This window comes from Fusarium solani (assembly GCF_023522795.1).
Source record: "Fusarium solani strain SB1 chromosome Unknown bctg00000000, whole genome shotgun sequence".
NCBI lineage: Eukaryota > Fungi > Ascomycota > Sordariomycetes > Hypocreales > Nectriaceae > Fusarium > Fusarium solani.
This window is the reverse complement of record NW_027072157.1, coordinates 5,795,190-5,811,738: the sequence shown is the minus strand read 5'-3', so window position 1 is coordinate 5,811,738 and position 16,549 is coordinate 5,795,190. Positions and strand designations below refer to the sequence as shown.

The following is a 16,549-nucleotide window of genomic DNA, read 5'->3' as shown; positions in this document are numbered from 1 at the left end:
ATATCATGTTAGTGGTCTGAGCTGGCCTGTTTAGCTCGAGTTGAATTGTCGGCGTTTCTCATATGCGAACGCCTCATGGGAGAACTGTGAAGTAAAAGTATTTATTTTGGCTATACTGAAATTCATTTTTTACTCGTTGGAAGGATATGTGACCTTCTCTAGCGGCACAAACTCCTCCTTGATGGTCCTCGCGCTAACAAAGCGCTGCAAGTGAGCCATCGTACCAGTCTTGTCGTTGGTGCCCGAGTCACGAGAACCACCGAAGGGCTGCTGCGCCACAACGGCACCGGTGCACTTGGTGTTGAGGTACAGCATACCGGCAGCGTGCTTCAGTACATCCTGGGCCTTGCGCAGGGCATAAGGGTCCAAGGCAAAGATGCTGCCGGTGAGGGCATATCGGGATGTGGTGTCGACAGTCTTGAGGGTCTCCTCCCAGGCGTTGTCAGGGAAGACGTAGACTCCCAGGATGGGGCCGAAAAACTCCTGGCTCATGATGTTGTGGCGAGGGTTCTTGGTTTGGTAGATGGTAGGGTGGACATAGTAACCCTTCTCCTTGGAAGCCTTGCCGCCCACGATAAGCTCGAGCTCGGGGTCGTTCTTAGCGTCCTCGATGACCTTGTTAAGCTTGTCAAAGGAAGCCTCGTGGATGACGGGGTTGATAAAGTTTTCGAATTGCTCGACGTCTCCGATCTTGAGGGCGGAGACCTGTTCTTGGAGGTGCTTCTTGAACTCGGGCCAGACTGATTCGGCTACGTAGACTCGTGAGTTGGCCGAGCACTTTTGACCTTGGTACTCGAAAGCAGCTCGAACAGTGTTGAAAGCAGCGCTCTTAATGTCGGCAGATGGGTGGACGACACCCCAGTTCTTTCCACCGGTTTCTCCGATAACACGGGGATAAGAGTTGTAGATCTCATCGCCAATTCCGTTGCCAATCTTCTTCTGCAGGCCTTTGAAAACCTTTGTCGAGCCAATAAAGGTAAGAGCACCAAACTCGGGCCGCTTCAACACGGCGTCGGTGACTTCCTCGGGGTTACCAGGAAGGAACTGGATAACATCCTTGGGAAGACCAGCTTCCAGAAGGATCTGATGCAGAAGCCAGCTAGCGTGGAGAGCAGAATCAGAGGGCTTCCACACAACCACGTTGCCCAGCAGAGCAGCCGGTCCGACCAGAGTGGCGCCAAGAGCCGTGAAGTTGAAAGGAGAAATGGCATAAACGAAGCCTTCCAGGGGCCGGTACTCCATCTTGTTCCACACACCGGGAGTCTGAACCGTGGGCTGTTGGGCGTACAGCTTCCACGCCTCGCTGATGTAGTGACGGAAAAAGTCTGCTGTCTCAGCTGGGGCATCGATCTCAGCCTGCCAGATGTTCTTGCCCATGCCGAGCATAGTAGCGGCGACGATTTCAGAGCGGTACTTGCCGGTCACCAGCTCAGAAGCGCGAAGGAAAATAGCCGCTCGGTCCTCAAAGGGAAGAGCCTCCCAGGCGGGCTTAGCCTTCAGGGCAGCATCGATAGCGGTGTTGACCTGGTCAGGGGTGGCGGCTCCATACTCTGCAACAATCTCCTGGTGGTTGGAGGGGTTCTTTTGCTTGAGAGTCTTGTTGCTGGCAACCTGAAATGAATTAGACAGTTGACTTAATCAGAGTTAACGGGATAACTTACAGTTGCACCGCTGATTTGAATGGGGATGTTGACGGGGAGCTTGCTCTTGAGCTTCTTGATGCTCTCAGTGAGCTCCGCTCTCTCAGGGGAGCCCTTGGCATAGTCGAACTGAGATTGATATTAGTTGAGAGTCCAATAAAATCACACAAGAGAAGTTCATACCATCTTCTCATTCTCAAACTTGGGAGGGCTCCAAAGGCTCAGAGACCTCTTAATCGAGAGTGTGGCAGCAGTGCATCGACGAGCAGCACGCAGGCCAGCCAGGGGCTGGCGTTGAGCCAACAAAGATCTCTGCATATTGGATGATTTCTCGAGATTCCACACGAAGATAGAAAAATGCTGGTATAGAGATCTATGGTGCTTCTTCCAACAGATCTGGCAAGATTACTCGTCACTTCTTATCATAGAGTTTAGCGAGAGTGTCGGAAGGCCATCCCGACGATATACACCACCCCGACGGTCATCGCCGACAACTCAACCGACCAAAGTAATGACGCCGACGCTAGCCTATTAGATGAAGAAGCCTACTCGTTTCTTTTTCCTGAACCGATTGGCCTGCAGAGGTTTTGTCGCTTATCTCCTTCGATAGATCACCGTGGATGCATGATCACATAGACCCCGTGACCACCCTCCTGTTGTTGACCACCCCCGCATCCAGCCACATTGGGGGACTAAGGTGGTTCTAGGCCAAGTTCGCTCCGAGATAGGAACGTCGGGAAATCATCCCGGCTTCGTCTATTCGCGGGATGTTTGATGGAGGGAGGAGATTTTCGTGAGGAGGTTGGACGGAGAGGGCCGCATTGGTGCGGGTGGAATGGCAATAGTGTCATGGATATATTGGTGTGAACAAAGTCTTAAAGCAGGAAGTGTGTCACTCGAGTCAAGCTCATTGAATCTATCTCGATAAGCCCATCATGTTTTCCAGAAGTGCCGTGTACAGCCGCAGGCAATTGCTGCCACTATCATCTCGCTTCCTTTATCAGCCAAGACGCCTCCTCACTGATGCGGCCATCAAGCCATCTATCAAGTCAGCTCCGGCTCCCGCGGAGGAGTCTTCAGCTCTCTCCAAACTCCCTACAGGAGTCCTCCTTCGCTCCGTTGCTTTGACTACTGTCATGGCAACGAGTTGGCTGCTGAAACCATCCCTCGCCTTTCTCGCCTTGATCACACAGACAAACTCCGCCATTCTGAACCCCGATAAGAACCCCCTCCTCAACAAGGTACTCCAATGGACCATTTACGACCACTTTTGTGCTGGAAACAGCATTCCTGAAGTTTCCAGTACCGTCAAATGCATCAAGAACCTGGGCTATCATGGCATCATTCTCGGATACTCGAAGGAAATCGTCTTGGATACCAACGCCGAGGCTTCCCAGACTGGGGTGAACGAGTACCCCGCTGAGTACTACAGGGTTATTGATGAATGGAAGAAGGGAAATATTGAGACTCTAAACATGATTGAAGCGGGCGACCTTCTCGCCATTAAGTAGGTACAGCGATCTCTTCATCATGAACCTCAGCTAATTTTATTCAAGGGTAACTGGTGCTGGCCCCATTGCTGTGGATGCCATGCAAGCTGGAAAGCCCATGCCCAAATACCTGCACGATGCACTCAACGAGATCTGCAACGAGACGAGGAAGAGGGGATGCCAGCTCTGGATCGACGCGGAACAGCAAGTTCTGCAGAACACACTCGACGACTGGACCATCGTCTTGATGCGAGAGCACAACCGAGACGGCAACGCACTTGTCTACAACACAATCCAAGCATATCTCAAGGGCGCCAGGGCAAACGCTGAGAAGCACATCGCCCTGGCTGCTCAAGAAGGCTGGACAGTTGGCATCAAGTTGGTCCGCGGCGCTTACATCGAGAACGAGGTCCGATCCTTGATCCACGACACAAAAGAGGACACGGATCGCTCGTACGATGACATTGCCGACATGTTCATCTCCCGAAGAGTTCCTAAGAACGCCGCCAACCTCAAATTCCCCGACGCCGCTTTGGTGCTAGCAACCCACAACGCCGAAAGCGCCCAAAAGGCCCTCCAAACACACCGCCAACGCGTCGCAGCCGGCCAACCCACTGTTCCGATGAAGTGCGCCCAGATTATGGGGATGGCGGACGAGCTGAGTTGCAAGCTCCTCCAAGACTATGAGCAGGCGGCGAGCCAAGGCAAAGTGACGGCGGAGACGCCGCGAATCTTCAAGTGCCTACCCTGGGGGTCGGTGCAGGAATGCATCGGATACCTGTACCGACGGGCGGTTGAGAATCGGGGTGCTGTGGAGAGGACCCAGCATATGGCTGAAGCGATGAGAAAGGAGCTTCGCCGTAGGGTATTTGGTTAAGATATGGTAGAATAAAGAATAAATTTGCTATTAAAATTTCGAATCTTGGGCTTTGGTAACTCGGTGATAGCTGTCTGCTCATTTCAGGGGCGTTCTTGGTACAGAACGTCCATTTGTAAGTCACCAAGACGGACGATATATTGATAAATCGGCTTCCGCTTTCATGAAAACATACTGTCTGGCACAAAAGAAGTTTACCCTTCAGCGTCATTGTGTAACAAATCTGATCTTACAATTTGACGATGAGATGACCGTCATGCAGGTTCACCAGCTTTGAGAAATGAATAGCATATTGGAAAGCGTTTTAAAAGGGTATTTGCGGATTCTAACAGTTTATTATACTAGTACTCTACAGCTTGTTCTTCTTCTCATCTTGACTCTTTTGAGTCTCTTCGAGCGTGGTCAAGAGCTCACTCTTCGGCTGCTCGTCTGCCCACCTTGATCGGGGCAGCTCAAATGTCGATGAGATTCGTCCATATGACATTCCGCCAAGCTGCGCAATGGGACGTAGCTTGTCCAGCTCGATATGACTAAAGTCTTCATTGGCTGCATCCTCCTGCACCCAGAAACGCGTGGCCTTGATCAGACAGATGGCAGCGCTGCTCATACCCGGCTTGTGCCCGTCAAACTCCTTAATGTCAACCAGCTTGCCCTCAATAGACAGCACGGACTCCTTGACACGTGAGGGCTTGACTGTGGTTGTTTGGGCCTCTGTCAAGCCAGTGACATCCCATTCAGAAAGGCCATAGGGGGCATCGATGGACGAAGCACTGACAGCCTCAATCATGTTCTCGGAGACAGTGTTTATGACACACTCTCCGGTCTCTTTGAGGTTTCGGTAAGTGTCCTTGACAGGACCAAAGCGAGAGGAGAAGCTGACGATGAACATGGGGGGATCATGATCGACTAGCTGAAAGTAGCTGAACGGGGCTAGGTTCTTAGTCTTGCCATCTGCCGAGAGGGTGCTGATGAAACCAATGGGGCGAGGGGCAATGCCGGAAATTAGGAGACGGTAGTTTTGCGAGACAGATCGATCCGGGGAGTAGGGGTTGATCTCTTGGTGGATCTTCTCCTCAGGAGACGGGGGAGGGCCGGTGCGGACACCCTCGCCAAATGTCCAGGAGGGGTCGGGAGATTTGGTAATCTCGATAGGCTCGCCCGAATGGTCAAAGTCGGGACGATTGGCTATCGTCTCTTCAAAGTTGGTGACCTGCTGCACGGCCGAGAAGGCAGGCTTGGCTGCAGCGGCAGCCGCAGAAGAGTTCATCCTGACTGCCGGAGATGACAGCCTGAACGGCCGCACGTGCAGTGAACTGGATGGGGGTCAACACTGCTGCAAACCACATGATCAAATTTGGAAGGGCATGTCTCACCGTGCAAGGATGAAGCGGGATGTGCAGGCCCTGGAAAGCATGGTGGGTGTGGTCAGATGATTGACTGGATCGGGACTGTCGATGGCAACTTGTGCAGATTCTACTGCAAGCCCCCAGAACAAGTTTGATATGTGAGACCAGAATTCAGCCAATAGTCAGACGACCCCTGAACTGGTAACTCTTCGCGGGCTGGTGATAGCTTTTGTGAGCGAGGCGAAGATTGTGGGCGAGATCGGCACTGATATACCGACATGCCCCAAAACGGCTATATGGCGGGTACCAAAACCCCAATGAAGGCTATCAGCGGCGTTGAGTGTCGGAACGATGCGCCGACATTGACAAATCCGGGTCCGATAACGCGCCCTGCCAAGACCGTTGATAAGCCTGGCCTAACCTTGCCAGATAAGGCAAGTCGGGGTCGAGGCAGGTGCAAAGGACATAAGTCGGAAGCCTCCCCCGACTTTCCCATCCAGAGTCCACACCAAGCCCCGTCGAATCATCACGCCCCCGTTCGTTTCGTTGCAATGCCGAATAATCCTCAGCATCAGTTCAGAATAGTCAAGAAGTGTCCGAAAGCGTATGTTGTTTCCTTCCTTCTCCACATGACGTTTTCCGCGTCCAACCGAGCTGACAAACTCACCTGCTTTCAAGATGCAAGCGATGCCGGTCCATGAAGGTCAAGTGCTCCGGCGCTCAACCTTGCGCTAGGTGTGGTCGCAAGAATGAAACATGCATATACGAAGCCGAAGAGAAGAAGGTTTCGGTTCCTGAGAGGTAAGTTGCTTGCATGACGCGTGACTGCCTGGCCTTGTTGTCTCATTCCACCGCAGTTATCTCCGTGCCTTGGAGAGCCGCCAAGAGGCGCTCCCGACCCCCAGCTCCCTCCGTGACAACGCCGGTCCCTTCCGGCCCCGCCCTAGACACTCATCCGTCTCCGATTATGGGTCCTTGACCGTGGTTCCACCTGACGGATCCGTCGTGTCCGGTCAGGTGGAACCGGAGGAGGGTCTCACTCTGGGGACACCCGAAGCCGAGCATGACGAAGATGAGCAAGAGCCGGGCTCTGTATCGGGTAATGAGGTGCTCGAGCCGGCTTTCCGACAAAACCCACTCGTCGATAATGATTATGTGTTTGGACGAGCACTTGGACGATACTGTAATGCCGATCCCCTCTCCTCCAAGTGGGCTGGACGCTGACGAGATATCCCAGGGTACATGGGCCCGGCATCATCCTGGGCATTTTGTAGACGAGTCTTGGCCCTTCTTGGCAAGAATCTTCCAGAAACCAACAATGAGTCTTTTCCTTGGCATCTTGACGGAGTGGCATTCCGTCTACAGTGGAAGCCTCTGATGCCTGATGAGCCGCCAGACGTGTCCAACCTCCCCCCTTCTGACTACGCCCTCTTTCTCATACAAACGGCAAGGTTCTACCTAGGTCCGTTGGCGTCTCTCATCGATGAGACCGAATTTATCCGTCACATCAGGGAGCTCTACGAGGATGCCTCAGCCAAAGCGTCATCATGTAAGCTGTGGTATGCTCAGTACTTGCTGATGCTGGCATTTGGCAAAGCCTTCCTGAGTGGGAGGAGCCCCGACGGAAGCCCACCTGGATATCAATATGCCGCCAGAGCCATGCAATTGATGCCTGAGCTGGCGGGTATTGCTCTGGATCCAGTGCTGTCCGCCCAGGCACTTACCCTGGCGGCCATCTACTTTCAATCCATTGATATGAGAGTAGCTGCCTTTCAACATGTACGGGCCACTCTGATTTCGGGCCTTGGGGACTACGGCTAACAGACTGGTAGATAGGACATGCACTCCGTATCTGCGTGCTGTCTGGCTTCCACAGACACATGCCGGAGGAAGCTGTTGGTGCCCAACACTCCAAGCGCTGCCACAAGATCTTCTGGGTCGTCTACATGTTGGACCAAGAGTTCGCCGCCCTCATTGGTGCTACAAGCTCTATCCGTGACGAAGACATTACCAACAAGTTGCCTTCCCAGGCGGACAACTCCCTAAATGCGCTTAGTCTTACGCTTCACGTTCAACTGGCCCGTTTAATAGCGCGAATCCTTGGAAGTATGTCATCACGTCCCATGTCTGTTCCAGATACTGACTCGTTCAAGCCGTTTATGGTGTAGGCAAGGACTATGACGGCACTCTCATTAGTGATACGCAGTCCATCCTGAGAAATCTGGCCGAGCTGAATCGAGACTTAAACGCCATTATCAACAACCACTTCCGGGATTCCATCAGTAAAGCTTCCAGAACAGCGACAAGACTTCTTTTGCAATATCACCATGTGAGCCGCCCAGATACTCCCTTGACGTACCTGTTGCTGACGTATCATCTAGTGTGTGGTGCTGACGACCAGACCGCAAATAATGTGCGCGTTGCACATGCACATGGAGCAGTCGAAGACGCAAGTTACTCGCGAACTGACACTGTCTCGCCCCGTCTCGTCGTTAATACAATCCTGCGTCGACTCTGCCATAGCTATCCTAAAGACACTCCGTGCCCTGGCCGATGAGGACCTAATTGGTGAGATTTCCAGACACTATCCAACAACTTCTTCTAACATGATATTTCAGAGGCATTCTTGCCTTTTCAAATCGAATACGCCTCGTCCTCCGCCTTCCTTCTCCATCTCATCCCTATTATATGCCCATCACTCCTCCCAGACTATTCATGGCGAGATGATGTTCGATATGTTCTTGACACTTTAATTGCCAAAGGAAGCCTGGCTGCACCTCTCCGGAAGGTTGAGTTGGAACAACTAGAGCAGAAGCTGTCTGCTCTAACACCACCGAGCGACGTCGCTAGTCCTCAGCCTCCTGTCGAGGTTCACGAAACCCAACTAGAGCACAACGTTCCTGAACATGTTCAGCCGCACGCCCCTGACGAAATGGGATGGGATCTTTTTGCGGCTAATGCCATGGCTGGATTGACACCTGGAGAGTTGCTGGATCTAGCGGAGCAACTGGATGTGGATAGTTTTCTTTACCAGCCCGAGTTGTAGTACATCTTGGGCAAAATGTTATAGACAAGGATTTAATTGAAAGTCTAAAGCCTGGGCCAAGACAACAACGCCCTGTTGTTGGCGGCTGGCATTTTCTTGCGCGAGATAAGATACCGAGAATATGACCAGATCAATTCATCTCATTCTTCCGTGTCTTGTGTGGCTATCTTCTTTATGATTACGAGAAGAGAGGTAGAACCTGCGTAAATAAAAAACAGCAATAATCCCAAACTATCATTATCAATGGGAATCCTTGATCCCTAGTGCTATGGTTCATTCATCCATCTAGTTTACCTGAGCCACAATCTCCAACTCGATCAACATCCAAATGAAAGGACCCTGTTTCGGCATACCACTGACCTGCTACTCATGACCAGTCCAGTCTAGTAGTCTCCTTCGAGTGTGTCCCCCCACGTCATGCGAATATGGTACCGGAGCATGTCGGTCAGTTCACCCCGGCCAACCCTGCAGGGACTGACACGTACAAGCCGATGCTCGTCTCTGTCAAGAGTGACCAGGATGGAGCGCATCATATCGATATGCAGAGCGGCCAGGGACTTGGTGTTCATGTCTCTAATCGGGTACATGTTGAAGCCGCGGGGCGGAACGATCCGGAGCTGCTGGCCTCGCAGCTTCTTTTGCACTCCGTTGAGAAGGCCGTACGGATGCGCTGGGGTTACGATGCCGTGGATTCTGCCGGAAGAATCGTAGCGATACTCCATGAAGTGGATCATATCGGCGAGTTCGTCCACAAGGGTGCTGTCGTCTAGTGCCGCATCGATAATTCCCAGGAGGTACTTGGCACTCTCCAACTTGAACACTCCATTGCTCATCATGTTGGCGAGATCAACGGCCTCTCTGTATGCCGCCTTGAGGGAGTTCATCGTGCTCGAAGTATCCGCGACGTCTTGGGCAATTGCTCTGTAGCGGCGCGAAAGGGCATATCCCTTGGCCTGGATCCCGGCCACCTTCTGAGTCAGGGTGCTGAGTATTTCGACGCGTGTCTTGTGGCCGTCTAGTTTGGTCTCGGCCTTGTTCACTCGCATCCTACTCTTCTCAAGGTTCGCTTCGGCTTGTTTGAGGCTTCTTGCACGGGCTTGCAGGGCAATCTGCAGCTTCTGTTCGAAATCCCACGCAGTTGGGAAAGTTGCTGTCCACTTTGATGCGAAACGTCAGCAGGGGAGCGACCGTAGCTATAGAAGTGACTTACTTCGTGGACCTCAAAGCACTTGCGCTTCACCTCCATGTTGTCTCTGCTAGTCTCGTCTACAGCATTCTTGGCGACTTCCATTTCTTCGAGATACCGCTGAAGAGATGTCGTCTCGGATGCGACGTCATTCTGGACTGTGCGAAGACTCAGGTGCAACTCTTCTTCGACGAGTTTCGCTTCCTTTGACCACTTTCTCAAGTCGTCTCCATGGGAGAGTAACTGAGGGGCGGAATGAGCGTCAGCTGGCTGATAACCCCATGCCAACAAGAATGATCAAGAAGTCTTGGCTATTGAGCCTCTTTGACTTACCGATTCTCGATGCTCTCTAGCACAGCTGCAGCAAGCCTCGCCGCAGGAATACACGTTGAACCAGGCTGACTTCATGTCTTCAAGGACCAAGTTGGCCATTGACGAAGGTTGAGAGCTGCCCAGGTGTTGAATGAGGGCCTTCAGGGTCGACATGGCACGCCCAGTGGCGCGAGCAAGGTTTCTTTGAGCGCGAAACTGATCGTTCAGGGTGCTGGATGAACAAGTGTCGGAGTCCTCTCTGATGGAGGTGAGTCGGGACTCAAGGTCCGAGACTCTTTTGTGGTAGTCCTTGCCCATGTCGAACTTCCTCTGTGTGTTTCTGTGTAGAAGGAAGAGAGAGGTGGGAGATGCAAGAGTTGAATGATCACCTCAATGTGCTCATTCAACCGCTTAAATATTCTCCATTAACCCTTTGAGTCGTCGCCCCCCTTGCCATAGCTGTCGGCCCCCGTGTCATACATCTTGGGCTTCCATCGGACTATATCATTTCGTCATCTTGTCGGTTGGCTTTTCTTTGAGAAGGATAAGGCTTTATGGTAGGCGCTTAGTTATGTCTTTGATTAAACGGAAGCCGACCTTTCAAAGGGTCTGTGAAATATGCTTGGTTTACACACGTCACGGTCAAACAGTATTGCCAGCATGACGCCTGGTTTCATGGATTACACCGGCAGACCGCAATCTCGTAGATATTTCCATAATAATTAACTAAGCGAACATCGAGTTGTTCGCAATCTCGTAGACTCCCTTATTCTGGGATTTTTAACAAGTTATGATCTCGGCACCCTGCAGGCTCGTCTTTATCGTATGACACATATGGCATTGTAAATCGCTCTATGACAAAGAAAAAAAAATGCTACAGAATAATAATGGTACAATGATATCTTATGAAAATGACATCACCAGTTCGCCGCCCAGTGCTATCTCTTTCACCAGTCTACAGCATCAACATGAACAAAGCAAGTGCACCACCAGCAGCCAACGCGCTGACCCTGGACAAGGATGCAGCGTTTTCGCCATCCTCTGGGCCTATGTTTTGAGTGCTGTTGATCTTGATGCAGCTCAGGCGTGAGACAGTCTCGTTCACCAAGCTGTCTTTGCCGTTGCCCTTGACAAACAGGGTCAGCAGTGGGGTGATCCTGTTCAGCTCAGGATAGGCAGTAGAGGCGTTGAGACCTCCCTGTTTTTACAAAGAGTCAGCTGGTTTCTTGGTGCATTCCAGGGGAGAAGCATGGCCACTTACCTCGAATTCAACGAATTCGGTAAACAGTTCGGCCAGATTGGCCGACTTTGGTAGGATGGGCCAGCAATCGCTGGATGAGTTGCGAGAGCCCTCAATGTTTTCGAGCTTGGAGAGGTTCCTTACAGAGATTTTACCGATGCCCTTGCCTCCTCCAGTGAGGTTGTCGCAGGCATCGATGTCGGCTTTTTGCAGGTCCTCCTGGAGGGCCTTGCAAAGATCCTTCGACTTCCCTTCGGCAACCTTGAATGCGCGATCTTGGACGGCATTGACGCACCTCTGGCCCATGACTTCGGCGCAGTCGTGCGAGCCGAACTCGTCAAATGTGTCCTGTGGAGGGTCATGGAAGATGACCGCACAGCCTTGCACCTCATCCAGCGACACGTCCTCCGGTGTGCCGAGATAGTAGACTGAGGTGAAATCGTCGGCACCATGGCCAGAAATGTTGACACCCTTGACGATAGAGAAGTAGTCAAGAGACGTGGGGACATCGGAGATACGGGTTAGGCCGATGTTCTCAAATGTTATGTTGGTGACGGTGCAGTGAGGGACAAAGTTGTTCATGGGACAGAAGACCGCCTCGCAGCCGAGGATAGTCTGATCCAGGTCTCTGGCATTTCCCAGAAAGGGCAACGATGAAAGAAGGATAAGGTGTGTGGGGTGCGGCATAGCTAAAGAGTTGAAGACAAAGCTGAGAGGGAATGCGAAGGTTGAAAGGAATCTTGCAAACTACCTAGACAAACCATATGCTGCAGAAGGGAACAAGGTATTTAACGACAAGAGCTGGAACCTGGGAACAGGCCATCCCGAGTATGAGGCCACCAGTGCACCCAACGAGGGCGGCAAAGAAATTGACGCATATCATGGGTGTCGAGTATCCGAGCGTGTCTCAAAGTTTCAGGTAGTCAAATTGAGGCTCAGACGGCCTTGGTCTTCTATAACGGGAAGTGTAGGACGACCTGGTTTTGAAGACCCTGCGGTAGATCAATGATCCGCTAATCAGGAAGCAGCTTCGTTGTGACGAACAATCACGTGCGCCACTTAAGCGCCAAATGAGACTGTGGAACGCGGACCTTGGGAGTTTGCTAGCCAATCACAGCACACTAAGACAGGGTTCAAGATGGCCGTTGACCTCTGTCTCACAAAAGGTCCATCTACCGCGGGCAGGGGCCTTCCTCCCGTGTAAGCGGCTTCAATCTTCCTTGCTCTGCTAGCCGCGGTAGGAATCGGATGGGTAATTTGGGGGCGTGGAAGTCGACCCAGTCAAGACCTCTCTAGATAATCATACGCCATTATGACGAAGCTATTAGAACCATTGGTTCCTGTATCGCAAGTACGGGGGCCCCCTACTTTTGGGTATTTGGTCCAGTGGTCTATTAGTTACAGCCATCGTAATCAAAGGGAGTCGACAGAGTTTCCTCCCTAGATGTAATGAAATACAAAAGAATGACGAAGAAACAAGGCGAGAGCAATAGCATCCTACAGATCCTAGGATTAAGCCTCACGGGTTGCAGGTGTCTTGGCTTGGACAAGCATTCATCCAGTTTCCCGTTCGCAATCTTTGTCCCTCACCTCCTCTAGTGCTTCTAAGAAAGACCTGGCCGTTTCCGTAGGGTCAATCTTCTCGGTCCGTGTCTCTTTGACGCGTAGGCTTTCCATGTCCGTCTCCAACATCTCCATCGTCACTTCCATGACGTCCATGAGTTCAAGAAACCAAGAAATCCGTCTCTCAAACCAGCCGGCTTTGTGAAAATCACGAACGAGTGGTTTGTTTGCTCTCGAAGTCTCATGCTGCAGCCAAAAGGCATACTCTGCCATTGACTGGGCGATGGTGTACGCCGGCCACCAGTACATGGGGGAACATAGTTTGTACGTGTCAGCTCTATAGTCGACTTCGTACCTCTAATAATTTTATTAGTGAGCAGAAAAAGAAATGCAATAATACCTGCGGAGTACCGAGGCTGCCCCTTACCTGATTGTCAAGTTTTGAGGCTGCTGTGTATTCCTCTGCTTCCCGCTTCGTATCCTCTTTGTAGACGTCGTACTTTCCTTTCAAATGAATCATGAACTCGGTCCGAAGATTTGAAAAGCCAAATGAAGCAATTTGATCCATGTCCATGTCTAGCGCCGTGATGAACTCGCTCTCCTCATCCAGGATCTCCTCAATTTCCTCATCCTGAAGACGCGGCGAGGCTACCCAATCTCGCTGTCCGACACCACGACCCCTATGACAACAAACGTGGGCTATGGATATGTGAGGTTTGTCGCATTGAACTCTCCGATGAAGAGATAAGAGCAACTTCTCTGCTGCCTCGATGCCATGATATTCTTCAAGGAGAGTCAGTAACTCAAAGGTCCACACTGGGCCAGGCGAGTGATAAATATGCCAGCAGAAACCAAATTCGAGCCCGAACATGGAGGATACATGACAGCCATCAGGAGAGCATGGGCATATGCAATCGTCCGTGATGAAGGGGTCGGCCCCAGCACTTAAACAAAGCTTGATGGAGTCAATGATGTCCCAGGTCATCCAGTTCAACGAGCTCAATTCTGAAAGAAGTTCAAAAAGGATAGTTCGCCCGTCTTTGCTCACGTTTCTTACATTCGTACCATTTTCAAGGCAGAATTGGATAAGAGGGGCATTGTAGCAGTTCGCTAGGGAGTTGATTGCAAGCTTTCCTTCACTGTTCTTCTGGTTGAAGCCATTAAACCCGCATCGAACAAGAGTCGATGCCATTTCGAGTGAGTGAGCATAGTGCATCAAGTTGTTGTCCTTGACATCGCCGTCGCCGAACGTGAAATTGACGTCGTCGGAGAGCTGAACGACCTCTGTGAGAAACGTGGTGTCCTCAGCCAAAGCCCTGTGGTGACCGAGAGCGCGGATCAGGGCATACTGGACAACGCATTGGAAAATGCTCGAATCTACCATGGTTTGGATGTTCAAGAGGGCGTCTAGGGCCAGGTCCCAGTGACCGCAGAAGAACGCGTAATCCAGAAAGGTCCACTGTAGTCTCGAGTCTCTTAGGGCGATTTTAGCGCCTCTTGATATCAGCAATTTTGTGACCTCAGCTTGGCCCATGGCTGCGGCGTACATCAGGGGCGTCGCTCCGAAACTGTCAGTGACGTTGACGTCGTGTCCCGCGTCTAATACGATACGACATAATTCCGGGCTGGTAGCTGCGATGTGTAAGGGAGTTTGCCCCAAAAAGTTGACGTTGGTCTCTAGAGGCTGCGATCGTTCCAGCCAATATGCTGCGGAATTAAATGGCCCGTTGAGGAGTACGTTGTGTAAATTCGTAGACCCCGAATAGCCTGACGTTGTGAGCTTCTGTTGACTTGAACCTAATCAGGGACTTACTTACTAGGGCAATATCTCAACATCGTCCCGACGTAGTCAATGAAAAAAGGGTCTGGTGTCCTTCCAGCACCATACCAATCTGGTGAACATGGAGCAGGCCATTGTTCGAGATGGGATGTATGAATAGCGGTGACGTCGAATCCATGTTCTAGGATAGCATCAAGCAGGGCAAGGTGACGACCCTCTCCAATCCAATGTGCGCACTGGACAAGGAAACTGTATTCAAACTTGATGTAAGCTGACTATAGAAGTCCTGTGAAGGGCTTACTTACCTTTGAGTCTCACCTGTCAGCGTCATCTCGCACTCTGTGACAAGTGTGTCGAGCAGTGCGAATTGGTCGTCTTGTGCGAACTTCCAAGGATACCGGAAAAGTGTCTCCAGCAGTTAGTAAGTGTAGTTATAGAGTAGTGGGAAATCGCAACTCACCTGAATGTAGCTATTTCCTGCGGGGTCCTTGTGATCCCGGAGAGGACCCTCGGATTGATAAAGTTGGATAAATCTTGCACGGGCATCCGAAAGCGAAATAAAGCCATTCTCGAGACGCCATATAGTCTCGAACCCTGGGGACGTGTAGTTGACGATTCTTTCCGTTCGGAGAGCAGGTCGAAGTTCAACCCCTGGCCCATCAACCTGGAACCCGATTGAGGCAACGATAGCGTATGGCACGCCAAACCTCGACAGGGCCATTCGTAGGCGTAGGCTCATACACCTGCATCCTGAAGCCTTGTCGTTGGGTTTCCCAATGAAGCTGGAGAGTGGCGTGTACTGAAGGAACCAAAACCGGCCGGAGACGCTGGTGAGATGGCATGAGCAGTCATATCTTCGTGCCCCGCACACATTTGAACTTGTCCTTGCCATAGATAATACGACACGATGTTCTTGATGCGACTTCGAGCTCGGATTGGTCACCGTGTTGGTGCGCATTTCTGTCTCACCAGCGTCGCCTTCATGCTCCAGAAGATGAACGTCTCCCTCTTGTGCTTGGGATGGGTCGGCATTTGTGTTGCCGGCTGCTGTGAGTTCTTCAATGCTTGGAGGCTGGCATTGTGCGGCCATAAACGCCCTGAGAGTAGTCAGACAGCTGCGGTCAGTAATAAATCATAAGGAAAACACATACAGATTCAGAATGTTGATGATTTCATTGATATCTTCTCGAAGGTCCCTGATCTGTTGTTTTGGGTGCCTCGCCAGGACCCTCTTCCATTGACGACCATGGCCCTCTCCCTTCTCTTGATATTTCTCCAAGAGATCTTGGAGGGCCGGTTCAATCTTGTCGTATCGCTTTTGTACATGTTGGATTATGCCGTCGACAGGTTGATATCCTTCCCAAGCCTTCAACAAAGATACGGCCTGGTGGAGAATCTCGAGTATCTCGAGCAGGGTCGTCAGATCTTTGCGCGCCTCGCCAGGTCTCAATCGCATTTGACGCAGAGCGTCAATACTTTTCGAAATCTGAAGGGCGAAGGCGGCGATGCCCACGCCGGCAGAGACGAAGCCGACAATGACTTCAGCCATGGCCGACTCCGAAACTTGGTTGATTTGAAGTTGTTGAGATGGAAATGAGACAAGAATTTTTAGCCCTCTGAGCTTCAGGTTTTGGGCATCAACGTTACAAGCACAATTCTGCCTTGCCCATCCTCTGTTTGCCTTGCAGTACCATCGCTACCAATGAGGTGCGATTTTCAACCGCTGCGGACGTTGAGAACTCGGCCTGCAGGACGCATTGCGTCACATGCACTGACCGCTCCCTTGTCGACCCAGACACACGGTCTAAGAAAAAGATGAGCCAACAAAAGGGCAAAGTTCTTCTAACTCTTAGGAAAGACTCCTCGTTTATAAGGGAAAAGTCTACCTAGAATATAAAAAGAATTTAATAAGAATATAATTATAATAAATAATACTTTATAAATACTTTATAGATTATTTTACAATTTTTGTTATATTAATTGGGCTTATCGAAGGCAGATATAAGGTGATGCCTTTGTCCTAGTTTCTTACTTCTTTCTTACACCGCGTGCCGGATCAACTTGTCTCC

At 51.2% G+C, this 16,549-nt stretch overlaps 7 protein-coding genes across 7 annotated transcripts; 2 read left to right on the top strand and 5 right to left on the bottom strand.

Annotated features, from left to right (window-relative positions):
• Positions 1 to 129: 129 nt before the first annotated feature.
• MRS44_001852 (uncharacterized protein) lies at positions 130 to 1,958 on the bottom strand (the record flags this gene model as incomplete). Its single annotated transcript, XM_046267975.2, has 3 exons — positions 130 to 1,611; positions 1,662 to 1,769; positions 1,824 to 1,958. The coding sequence occupies 3 exons, from the start codon at positions 1,956 to 1,958 to the stop codon at positions 130 to 132; spliced, it is 1,725 nt and encodes a 574-aa protein (XP_046124713.1).
• Positions 1,959 to 2,575: 617 nt separating this feature from the next.
• MRS44_001851 (uncharacterized protein) lies at positions 2,576 to 4,007 on the top strand (the record flags this gene model as incomplete). The annotated part of the gene is made up of 2 exons (XM_046271755.2): positions 2,576 to 3,147; positions 3,197 to 4,007. The coding sequence occupies 2 exons, from the start codon at positions 2,576 to 2,578 to the stop codon at positions 4,005 to 4,007; spliced, it is 1,383 nt and encodes a 460-aa protein (XP_046124712.2).
• Positions 4,008 to 4,356: 349 nt separating this feature from the next.
• On the bottom strand, positions 4,357 to 5,274 carry MRS44_001850 (uncharacterized protein; the record flags this gene model as incomplete). The annotated part of the gene is made up of 1 exon (XM_046284393.2): positions 4,357 to 5,274. The coding sequence occupies one exon, from the start codon at positions 5,272 to 5,274 to the stop codon at positions 4,357 to 4,359; it is 918 nt and encodes a 305-aa protein (XP_046124711.2).
• A 357-nt stretch (positions 5,275 to 5,631) lies between these two features.
• On the top strand, positions 5,632 to 8,399 carry MRS44_001849 (uncharacterized protein; the record flags this gene model as incomplete). Its single annotated transcript, XM_065623849.1, has 8 exons — positions 5,632 to 5,957; positions 6,032 to 6,154; positions 6,211 to 6,561; positions 6,628 to 7,132; positions 7,186 to 7,459; positions 7,507 to 7,682; positions 7,735 to 7,921; positions 7,972 to 8,399. The coding sequence occupies 8 exons, from the start codon at positions 5,632 to 5,634 to the stop codon at positions 8,397 to 8,399; spliced, it is 2,370 nt and encodes a 789-aa protein (XP_065480265.1).
• Positions 8,400 to 8,782: 383 nt separating this feature from the next.
• On the bottom strand, positions 8,783 to 10,215 carry MRS44_001848 (uncharacterized protein; the record flags this gene model as incomplete). The annotated part of the gene is made up of 3 exons (XM_065623848.1): positions 8,783 to 9,556; positions 9,610 to 9,855; positions 9,919 to 10,215. 3 exons carry the CDS (start codon positions 10,213 to 10,215, stop codon positions 8,783 to 8,785), a joined length of 1,317 nt encoding a protein of 438 aa, XP_065480264.1.
• A 637-nt stretch (positions 10,216 to 10,852) lies between these two features.
• Positions 10,853 to 11,824, bottom strand: MRS44_001847 (uncharacterized protein; the record flags this gene model as incomplete). Its single annotated transcript, XM_046280381.2, has 2 exons — positions 10,853 to 11,095; positions 11,159 to 11,824. The coding sequence occupies 2 exons, from the start codon at positions 11,822 to 11,824 to the stop codon at positions 10,853 to 10,855; spliced, it is 909 nt and encodes a 302-aa protein (XP_046124708.1).
• Positions 11,825 to 12,691: 867 nt separating this feature from the next.
• On the bottom strand, positions 12,692 to 16,029 carry MRS44_001846 (uncharacterized protein; the record flags this gene model as incomplete). The annotated part of the gene is made up of 7 exons (XM_065623847.1): positions 12,692 to 13,057; positions 13,128 to 13,705; positions 13,766 to 14,467; positions 14,518 to 14,729; positions 14,786 to 14,889; positions 14,941 to 15,577; positions 15,632 to 16,029. 7 exons carry the CDS (start codon positions 16,027 to 16,029, stop codon positions 12,692 to 12,694), a joined length of 2,997 nt encoding a protein of 998 aa, XP_065480263.1.
• Positions 16,030 to 16,549: the final 520 nt, after the last annotated feature.